This window comes from Coenobita brevimanus, chromosome 24 (genome assembly GCF_032717465.1).
Source record: "Coenobita brevimanus isolate Jiangsu-jjx chromosome 24, ASM3271746v2, whole genome shotgun sequence".
Lineage (NCBI taxonomy): Eukaryota > Metazoa > Arthropoda > Malacostraca > Decapoda > Coenobitidae > Coenobita > Coenobita brevimanus.
Window position 1 is genome coordinate 17,399,462 of NC_136977.1, and position 12,167 is coordinate 17,411,628.

At 43.0% G+C, this 12,167-nt stretch overlaps 1 protein-coding gene across 1 annotated transcript in view; it reads left to right on the top strand.

Annotated features, from left to right (window-relative positions):
- Positions 1-12,167, top strand: part of RhoGAP1A (Rho GTPase activating protein at 1A) — a 514,749-nt gene that overhangs the window by 367,989 nt on the left and 134,593 nt on the right. The window contains exon 7 of the mRNA XM_080267422.1: positions 10,983-10,998. Within this exon, the coding sequence (XP_080123548.1) occupies positions 10,983-10,998 (16 nt within the window). The remainder of the gene's footprint in view (positions 1-10,982; positions 10,999-12,167) is intronic.

The window sequence follows — 12,167 nt, forward strand, 5'->3', positions numbered from 1 at the left end:
ACCCCTCACCCCCCACCAGCCAGACACCCCTCACCCCCCACCCGCCAGACACCCCTCACCCCCCACCCGCCAGACCCCCCTCACCCCCCACCAGCCAGAGACCCCTCACCCACAGCAGCCAGACACCTCTCACCCCCACCAGCCAGACACCCCTCACCCCGACCAGCTGGACACCCCTTGCCCCTTATCCCCATCAGCCAGACACCTCCACCCCTCACCCTTCTACCTGACACCTCCACCTCTCACCCTCCAACCTGACATCTCCACCTCTCACCCTCCAACCTGACACCTCCACCTCTCACCCTCCAACCTGACATCCCCCCAGCCCTCACCACGACACCCCTCACCCCCTTGTCAGCCACACACCCCTCACCTCTATCAGGCAGACACCCAAACCCACCCCCCTCTCCCTCCAGCCCGACACTCCAATCCCTTCTTCCAGCCTGACACCCGTCACCCCCATCCCTCTAGCCTGACACGACACCCTCACTCTCACCTTCACCGCCTCATCGCCTTTCCCCACGTCACTCTCCATAATACCTCCACTTTCCCTGACCTTTCACAGTAGCGTGCCAATCATCCTGCTACTCGACATTCCGGCACACAGCGTGACTGGTCTCTTGATTCTCTGGCTGACCTGCTCTTCCCTCTTGCTCCCACTGAGTCTAATTTCTTCCACTGTCAGCATTGTCTGTGTTTAGTTATTCCCGAGCGGTACATGTTGTTCTTATATTGTTCCTAATTCCATTCCTTGCCGTCCCCATCAGTCGTTTTCTCTTACCCGGGAGGATTTAGAGCTCTTTGCCCGTCTAGTTTGGTGTTTCTTGCCCTGAGGGGCAGGACCTCTAGGTTTCAAGGATTTGGTGCGTCGTCCCCTCAAGGATTTTGTGTCATGCCCGTGGAGGACTGGGTAGTTCTTGCCTCCCGAGAATGAGCTGCTTCTTACTTCCTAAGAATTTGGTGCTCCTTGCCTCTCGATAACTTTGGTATTCGTTGTCACCCAAAGGATTTGGTGTCCTTTGACCCTCAAGGATGTGGTATTCCTTGACCCCGAGGGTAAGTAAAGTCATAGGGAGGTTAGGAGGAAAGCATGGCAAACACGAAGAACAGACGGTGATATAGAAGCTAAGTTTTAGTAGAGTGATATGGTACAGGTATGGGTTTAAGTTATTGCGGACATGCGTCGGCTTTCAATCCGTTCTGCAAGCTCAGTGGCTGTCAGTGGGGCTCGAAGCTACGTGAGAGCAGAAAACTATACCCACATAAGGAAAAGTTGTTTAATGAGAAGCTACAACAGTGTCAGCCTGACTTGTACCCACTTGAGGTATGACGAGAGACGGAACATATATGTGAAGATAATGTGTAATGAGATGAGTAGGAGTTGAGTTAGTTGAGGCGGGGAAGGGGTACAGAACGTCTTCCGAACCAAAGGCCAGATTTAAAGGCGACAAATTAAAAGGTGTTACAATGTTGCTAAGTGCTCAGAACTCAAGAAATTGCAAGAAAGTGGCTTAAATTGTATAAATGTTTGTATAGTTCCTTTGAATATATATATATATATATATATATATATATATATATATATATATATATACACACACACACACATAAAACTACTTTGATTTCACCATGTGGTAAATATTGGTATCAGATTGACCACATTGCAATTAGCAGAAGGCATAAGAGTTATATGCAAGATGTTTGCATAAGGAGGGGGGGGGGCAGATATAGGTAGTGATCATCAACTTGTTGTGTCAAAGATTGAAATAAAACTGAAGAGAAATGTTAATGGTAATTGTACAGGAGGTAATGAATATGATTTTGATGAGCTGAGAAATGATGAGAACACGAAGGAGAAGTTTCGGTGGGAATGTAGGAATAGCTTTCTGGTCCTGCAGACTTTGATGGAATCTGAAGACAATGATATTAATCAAATGTGGAGAGAGGTAAAAGAGGTTTTGCATGAGGGTGCTAAGATTACTATTAAGAAAAAGGGAAAAACGAGAAGGAAAAAGTGGATGTCAGATGAAACATGGAATGCAATTCAGAAAAGGAAAGAGGTGAAGTTAAGAAGTGAAGAACAACATGCTGATGGCCAGGTAGTTGAAGTATTTAGAGCAAAGTACTAGACGTGATAAGAGACAGAAATTAAGTTAAGTAAAAATGACAGTCGAAGCACAAGAGCAGCGTAGCAGGCCATGAAGGAGTTAACTGGGACTGAAAAGAGAAGGAAGGAAATACGTTTACGAGATAGAAATGGTAACTTGATGACTAAAGATTTGGATATAAAAGGAAGGTGGAAGGAGCATTTTGAATATATTCTAAACAGACCAATCCCAGCTGAAGAGGACATTTTGCCAGCCGAGAGAGATTTGCAGATAACAGAGGATATAACCTTGGAAGAGGTAGCAAAATCTATGAAGGAGTTAAAGAATTTTAAGGCCCCAGGAGAGGATGAAATATTTCCTGAAACACTTAAGGTGGAAAGTGATGAGTTGATGAATGCGCTTTTGAAACTTTTTAATGTGGCTTGGGATAATGGTGGAATTCCAGAAGAGTGGAAAAATGGAGTGATTATAAAAATACCAAAAAAGGGATATTTAAGTTTGTGTGGAAATTGGAGGGGGCTAACTTTGACACCTGTAGTTGCAAAAGTCTTTTCCAAAATTTTGTTGAACAGACTAGAGCTAGTAATTGCTAAAATTTTAAGAGAACAAGCGGGATTTAGAAAGGGTAGAGGTTGTAATGATCACATTTTTATTGTAAGGCATCTAATGCAACAAGCTAATGAGATGAAAATGCCACTTAGTATGTGTTTTTTTTATTTTGAAAAGGCATTTGATAGTGTTTCACGTGGAGCTATGTTGAAAATTATGAGATTCCATGGTATACCAGAAAAGTTTGTAAATATTATTAGAAGCCTGCATGAAGGTACATTTTGTAAGGTAATGGTAGGTGGTTCTTTGAGTGATCCATTTGAAGTTAGGTCAGGAGTGATTCAAGGAGGAGTTCTTTCGCCTTTGCTGTTTGTTTTGGTTATGGATTGTTATGAGAAAGGTTGTAAGGAGACCAGATGTAGGAATTAACTGGAAAGAAAATAAGAGGCTGATGGATTTGGACTATGCTGATGATATTGTACTGATTTGCGGAAGTATTAACGAGATGCAGAGGGTGCTTGATTGTCTGGTGGAGGAAGGAGAAAAAGTTGGATTGGTAATAAATTGTGGAAAGACTGGAATTATTAATTTGAACGTGGAGAACCAAATCGATTGTGTGATTGGAAATAATGTGGTGAAGAATGTAGAAAATTTTAAATATTTGGGAACGATTGTATCATTTAATGGATAATTAAACAATGAAATTGAGGAGAGGATTAGACAGGCTTGGCGAGCTGTTGCAATGTTGAAATCTGTTTGGAATGATAATATGCTTTTAGTGCATACTAAAGTGAAAATTTACAAGTCCATGATTAGACCAATTTTAATTTATGGGCATGAGTCATGGTACACTACAATTGCAACAGTTAGAAAGTATTAGGATTTGAGAATAAAATACTGAGAAGGATTCATGGGGTTAAGTGGCAAGACAGAGTTACAAATGAAAGAGTAAGGGATATTACGAGAGTGGAAACAGTTGATGAATATGTGAGATTGTCCCGCTGGAAATGGCTGGGGCACATATATACGAGTAGAAAAGAAAGCAGTTTAATACAGGATGTGCCAGAGTGGACTGCTAGAGGAAGAAGAGGAAGAGGTAGGCCGAGGGAAACCTGGTTGAGGACAGTGAAAAAGAGAAGCGGGAGAGGAGAGTTGGAGGGACCTGAAGGAAATGGCAAGAGACAAATATTGGTGGAGAGAGTTCGAGGCCCTATGCATCCCGTGGTGTGCCACAGGAAATGGTTGATTGAGTGATTTATATATATATATATATATATATATATATATATATATACAGTATCTATCTATCTATCTATCTATCTATATATATATCTATATATATATATATATCTATATATATAGATAGATAGATAGATAGATACTGTGTATGTATATATATATATATATATATATATATATATATATATATATATATATAAATCACTCAATCAATCATTTCCTGTAGCACCCCACGGGATGCATAGGGCCTCGAACTCTCTCCACCAATATTTGTCTCTTGCCATTTCCTTCAGGTTCCTCCAACTCTCCTCTCCCGCTTCTCTTTTTCACTGTCCTCAACCAGGTTTCCCTCGGCCTACCTCTTCCTCTTCTTCCTCTAGCAGTCCACTCTGGCACATCCTGTATTAAACTGCTTTCTTTTCTACTCGTATATATGTGCCCCAGCCATTTCCAGCGGGACAATCTCACATATTCATCAACTGTTTCCACTCTCGTAATATCCCTTACTCTTTCATTTGTAACTCTGTCTTGCCACTTAACCCCATGAATCCTTCTCAGTATTTTATTCTCAAATCCTAATACTTTCTAACTGTTGCAATTGTAGTGTATATATATATATACAGTATCTATCTATCAATCTATATATATATATATATATATATATATATATATATATATATATATATATATATATATATATATATATGTGTGTGTGTGTGTGTGTGGGTGTATATATATATATATATATATATATATATATATGTATAACTATCTATCTATCTATCTATATATATCTATATCTATATCTATCTATCTATCTATCTATCTATCTATCTATCTATATATATATATATATATATATATATATATATATCTATATATATATAGTGGTAGGTGGGGGCGTTCACCATCCACTCGCTCGATGTAGTGCTGCTCTCGGGTGTCTGCCCTTTCCTCTCCTCCATCCTCCGTTCCTTCCATCTTCTTCTGTCTTTCTTTCCTTCATTCTTTCCTCGTCCTTCTGCCTACGTGTGACTTTACACTCCCTCTTCTGTCTTTCTTTCTTTCATTCTTTCCTCTTCCTTGTGGCTGTGGGTGACTCTACACTGAGTGACAAGTCAAATGGTTTCCTGTAGACCAGGAAACCATTTACTACGCTGGGTGGTAACCATATAACCAAATTTTGGCGGCTGGTGGTTTAGTGGGTAATTATTGTGCTGCAATTGGATTGAGCCGGTGAAGGTTTATATCCAAGGGGTGGTTAGGGTTTATTGCTCTCGTGATGCCACTCAGGGATGAGTGAGGCTGGTCACTCATCTTAAATGTCTCAGTTGCCTAGCCCCGGGCTCCTACGCTCCTCATGAGGCAACGTACGATTGGATGATGGATGGATGGATATATATCATCATCAACATCAGCCGTTGAGGTCCACTGCAGGACCGGCCTATCCCTACCGAAGCAGGGACGATACAGCCAATGTATCTCAACCCAGAGGCTTAGGCTGTCTGGTAGAGATGGTATGTAGGGTGAGAAGTGCTTTTAATTGTAGTGTTGGAGTGGCTTTGGATGTGTGTGTAGTCTGTGAACCGAGTGTAATCGGCCCGCGCAAGCCGACTGGGTGCAAGCATACTTTACGGTATGCGACACTGGTTCAACCACAGCACCCCTGATGTCCGGCAAGCAGTGCGTGGCCAGGAGAACGCTCCCAAAGTTTTTTACCCTGGCGAGGCGCGAACCCTCGCTCTCCAGTGTACGAAAATGCACACTTTACCAAAGTGGCTTCTGGATATATATATATATATATATATGTGAGTGAGGTGGAGGGGGGAAGAGGGAGGGGGAGGCCGAGGATGAGATGGAGGGATGGGATGGAGAGGTACAGTATATGAGAGAGGGGGGTGTGAGTTGGGAGCAGGGCAGTGAAATGGTGGGGGACAGGGCGACTTGGAGGCGATTTGTTTGTGGCCACCCCAAACGGGATTGAGGCGTCTGGCAATAGATAGATAGATAGATATATATATTGTAGATCCATAAACGTAGATTTAGGAAAAGAAATCTTTTTGAGGGCAAAAGTTGATTATTCAGGGAAGATCCTTCTGATGATATACTGAAACATATCTTTAAAAGAAGTTGTGGTTACAGTTTCTCAGATCCCAGCATTATTAAGAAGGTATTTTCCTTAATGTGAGAGTAAATATATTTAATTATGTTCGGTTTGTTCTGATTCATACCAATTACTCACTATCAGTTGTCATGTGAATACAAGTCTGAGCATGAGATTTTAAGCATATAAATTACGCATACATAAATTAACAAATTATTGGTTTTTATTATATGGCCAAATATTCGTTCACTATGCATATATAGTACGGCTTATTAAGATATTACAATATCAGGATTTCTGTCATGCTGTCAGCTTAAGGAAAATGAGGAAATATAGCCAATTCTTTGGTATGTTAGTCGTAACATCTGTGGTATTTCATACATGTACACTTATCCAATTACGTATTGGAGGTCAGGGCAACTTCGAGCATTTTCAGGGCAAACTCCTCCCTCCCCCCTTGTGATATGCCTTCCTGTAAGCATATTACTGAATCTCACTGAAACTTAATGCTGGGCACATTTTAATTTTTCAAGGTCTGGTGTCAGAAGCGCTAAATTACACCAATGAATTCAGTGTACTAAACCGACTTAACCAGCGAGTCGTTCCCTTGAGGATGTAGTCGGCAACTCGGGGGAGATGAGGTTGGTGGAGTTCTGACCTCAGCACCAGACGCCAGGCACGGGTGTGGGCGTGGGAGTGTATGTGTTGACGTCGTGGTATTCATAATAAGCAGCCATACACCACCGTCAGCAGGACTATAACACATTACACTACAGCATCCGCGCGCGCGCGCGCACACGCGCGCACACACACACACACACACACACACACACACACACACACACACACACACACACACACACACACACACACACACACACACACACACACACACACACACACACACACACACACACACACCAGGAAAGTAGCAGGTGGATGTGGTTAACCCTTTCACGACGAATATGCGTTTTTCATTATGTTCTTGCTATCTCCATACGACCTTATTTAGTACAGGAGAGACTTTTGTGACTGTAGAGGTGTAATGAAGAACCTTGGTGCTGTCCTAAGCTGAGCGAAACTGTGTAGTAGGAGCAGGACTGAAACACATTATATCCTCGGGCTGATGGGGTTAACGGCAAGGGGAGGGGAGGGAGGACAGTAGTTGAGCCATTCATCCTTCAGTCCGGTGACGTGTGTGTGTGTGTGTGTGTGTGTGTGTGTGTGTGTGTGTGTGTGCTTGTTATTTCCAGACAATTCCTTTCATATTTGAAGATTTTATTTTAAGTGGAAGGGTTAGATACAGCCTTTACTGACCTCTTCATTACCAGAGATCCCTCCTAGTTGAGTAAAAGTTGAACTGTAGAAGAACGAATTACCTTAAAAAACAATATCTTCACCGGACTCGAGGGTTAGCACCATTACGAGCGGTCTTTCCGAAACCTGAAAGGCGGTAGTAAGAACAGAGCACAAGTTCTTATCGTACTGAAGGGATTAACACCTCTTATGTACATCCTTCATCTCATGCCATAATTGTAGTGATTCGTATTATTGCCGAGTACGAATTTTATTGTCCATTTCTTCCCTTAGTGTAACGTAATGGCGCTACCTTCAAGTTATGATTGCCGTGTTTTTCTCAGTTTAAGTGCAAGAGGTTTCCCAGGGGTTGAATAACATGGTCTGGTAACAGCAAGTTGAAAACAGAATGGGCATGTTAGTATCGAGAACGTTAATTTGCTGTTTTGATGGAAGAGGCAAGATAATAATAATGTAGTGCACAATGGGAAATTGAACAAGCATGAGGTGGAAATATAAAAGAAATCGAGGTTTGGAAGGAGAAATTGACCGAAAGTGAGATGGAAAGATAAAGCTAGAAGAGTTGATACTGAAGTACGGATTAGGATGGAGATAATTTGTTGGAAGTACTGGTGAAACAGAAGGGAAGGACGGATGATAATGATGGAGAGAGAGAGAGAGAGAGAGAGTATGCATTAGGAGAAAGCCACTCAGAATACGACTTAGAGGCCCCCGGTAATCATTTCAGGCGGGAGATTTAACACTGCTATTGACCTCACCATCTTCGTAAGGGAAATTGCATCATTGTGTCGATTGCTGAGAGAGAGGGGGGGGGGGAAGAAGACAGACAGACACAGACAGACTGAGAGAGAGAGAGAGAGAGAGAGAGAGAGAATAAGTGTCTGAGTGAATGGGACAGTGAGAAAGTGAAAGTGAGAGAATGTGTGAGTAAATAAGAGAGTTGATGAACGATTGAGTGAGAGAATGAGTGGGTAAGCGAGAGTGTGAAAGTGAATGAGTGAGTGAGAGAGTGAGTGAGTGTAGGAGGGATGGAGGAAGTGGTGGTGTAGTGAGCGAGGAGCAGGACATCCGGTGGCCGCCTGGGACCCTGTTGCCCCCCTCCCCCTCCGCCTCACTCTCGGCTCTTGACCTCACTCTCAGCTCTTCACCTCATCACTCTCAGCTCTCCACCTCATCACATCTGGATCTTTACCTCATTGCCTAGGCCTTCACCTCATCACTCTCGGCTGTCCTCTTCATCACTCTCGTTTTTTTTACCTCATCGCTTGGCTCATCATCTCAACAATTTCGGATCTTATCCTTATCACTTTTTCTCCAGGATGCCGTCAACACTAGTCTTTCGTGCAACATGATTTGCTAATACACTTTTTGAAGAAGTCGGGTTTATCAGAGGCACTATTACTACAAGCAGATATTATGGATGTTTCAGAAAGAAACTGAGCTAACATTGACACAGCATGATCGATCGTTTATGTTTGTGGACTGACAGTAAAACAATTCATACCTAAGTGTAGGGGTCACACATTCCTTTTTTTAATAGTCAGCAACAGTTAGCTATTTAAAACCAAATTTATTTATTTATTTTCTCTCTTGGTTATGGGGAGTTTATCAGAGCTAAATAATTTCGTATTGTTAAAAAAAAAAAAAAAAAAAGTACCCCTATCACATCCATCATCCAAGCCTATATTTCCCCATCAGTAGCGGAGGAGCCTTAATCTAGGCTGCTCAGTCCAGACTTTTGAGACGAGTGTTCAGTCACTATTCCTTGACTGACAAAGCCCCAGCAATTGCTCAGAGTTAAACCCTTATAAGCCACATCCAGTCGGAACATCATAACCCACTAGAACAGTAGGGGAAACACCTGATGGTGTAGATGTGTATTTACAGTACAGGGTTCGTGATTCTCGACCAAAGAGATTAATTTAACATTTTGGGGGTGTTGTATTGTCTAGTATCATTTCGCATAGGAGTTCTTAATGCAGTGTCAAAACAAGTCACTATTATATATATATTATTTTGTACTTGAGATGTCGTTCTATGTATTAATATTTTGTACTAAAATCATGTGTATTAGATTGTACTGATTTAATTATTTTGTACTCGAGACGTGTGTATTTGATAGTATTGATTTTACTATTTTGTACTAGAGACGTGTGTACAGTATTAGATTTGTTTGTAATGTTTGTGTTCTTCTTTGCAGGTACGGAAGACGAGACCCCGAGGTGTGGCTTTAATAATGGTGGGTCAGTGTGGACACCTGCAGGTCAGGCTATAGCTCAGCAGCAGCATTGTGCAACAGTAACTGGCTTCTCACGCGCGGTAATAACCACACGAGATTAGGGTGATTTTGACACGAACACGGCACGGGCCAGTAGTGCTGTTAAGGTGGGATGATTGGATAACGGAAGAGAGAAGGTTATGGTGTGATGAAGGTGGTAGTGGTGATGATGGTGAGGGAAGGTTATGGTGGTAGCGGCAACGATGGTGGTGGTGGTGGTAATTGCTAGTGGTGGTTGAGAGATAGTTATGGTGGTAGCTGCAAGGATGATGGTAGAGTTGATGATGTAATGGTGGTGGAGAGGGAAAGTTACGGTGGTGATGGTGGTGGGGGAAGGTTATGGTAGTGATGGTGATGGCAGTGGTGTTTTTCTAATTCACCCAGTATTAAGGCTAATATATTTGTGCATCTTAAGTACAAAACCCAGTGCAGTCATTTGGAAACTGTAATTGGGCGGTGGACACAATGTGTTTACTGATCTATGTACTAAGCTAGTATTCTTTTAGTATGTAATAATATTCAGCTCAATCGTGCATCATCTCTGAATATACTTGGGGTTTCATTCTGTCTGGATTTCGTGGAAAGATCGTAATATTTCCTCTCTTGCAAAATCTGCTTCCAAGAGATTAGGGTTGCTATGCCGACTCCGTGCCTTCTGTACAACCGCACAGCTGATAACGTTATACATGGGTTTTATATGCCCCTGTGAAGAATACAACTCTTATCTTTGGGGGGGGGGGTGCCTCCTCACATACTGCTCTCTTATACAGAGTGGAGTCAAAGGCTTTACGTCTCACCAACTCTCCCCCTCTGACTGACTTCCTTCAACCTCTGCCTCTTCGCCGCATTGTTGCATTTTTTTTTTTTCTTATCGCTTCTTCAATGGCCACTGGTCTTCTAAACGGTCTGCTTGCGTTTTTCCTCCATTACGACGGGCGCGTAGCACCCGTCTGACAGCAAACTCTCACCCATTTTCTGTCCAACTCTCTAATGCGATAATTAACTGCTACTCCCAGGCGTTCGTGTATGCAGCAGGTCAGCCCTGGAACTGCCATCCTTTGTCTGTATCTCCCACCTATGACATCGAGTCTTTTAAACGCAATGTGTCCAGACATCTCGAAATGAACGGAACTTGAATTTGGTGCTTTGTGTGTGTGTGTGTGTGTGTGTGTGTGTGTGTGTGTGTGTGTGTGTGTGTGTGAGAGAGAGAGAGAGAGAGAGAATCTTGCGAGCTTCCAGTCTTTGGTTCTCTCTACCATGCACATAAAAAAAGAAATCAGGTTTGACATTTTTTTAGTAATAAGTCAGCATAGATTAAATTGCTTTTAAAATATTAGTAGAAAAGTATATCGATGTATTTGAAAGGATGAGTTAGTGGTGGTAGGAGAGGCCGGATGACAGTGGTGATGTGAGTGAAGATGAGGCAGGAACTGAAGGCAGGAAGATAGAGAAGATGAGGGTGAATGTAGAGCAAGGCCTTGGTGGCAGAGGCATGAATGCTGGCGACATCCTCTCACCACATCAGTGACACTCATAGAGGTAACACACACACACACACACACACACACACACACACACACACACACACACACACACACACACACACACACACACACACACACACACACACACACACACACACACACACACACACACACACACCATACCTCTTCTGAAGTATCAGTCGTAATAAAGCTTTTAGTTTGTAGCTCCAGAGCATACAAAACCTAATGAATATTGGCATCTTTTATATTGCCTTATGACCCCGTCAGCCTGATGACTTGTGTACCCTATGCTAGTATGCTATCTACCTGGTTATTTTATTCAGCATATGAGAGACCCCTCGAAGTGAAGGGTTTAAGAGCGGGCAGCTTCCCTCATCTGAATTACAGGGAGTCATCTGGCCGTAACCAACAGATAATAGTGAATTTATTAAATGAACACGACAGTACAGCATACAGTGACAAGCCAGAGTCAAAGAGTTGCTCTGTGAGAGTGTGGTGTGCTGGCGTGTAGTGCATGGAGGTGGTGGTGGTGCGGGGCGGGGGTCCAGGCGTGACAATCACAGTGTACAGCAGTGTGGCCTGGTCACCTCGCAGTGCCTCTGGCACCATTCTCACACTGATTTGCACACCACTGCCTTGGAAGCTGTGCCTCAGTACAGAGTGTAAAAGAACAGAATGTAAACACACACACACACACACACACACACACACACACACACACACACACACACACACACACACACACACACACACACACACACACACACACACACACACACACACACACACACACACACACACACACACACACACACACACACACACACACACACACACACACACACACACACACACACACACACACACACACACACACACACACACACACACACACACACACACACACACACACACACACACACACACACACACACACACACACACACACACACACACACACACACACACACACACACACACACACACACACACACACACACACACACACACACACACACACACACACACACACACACACACACACACACACACACACACACACACAC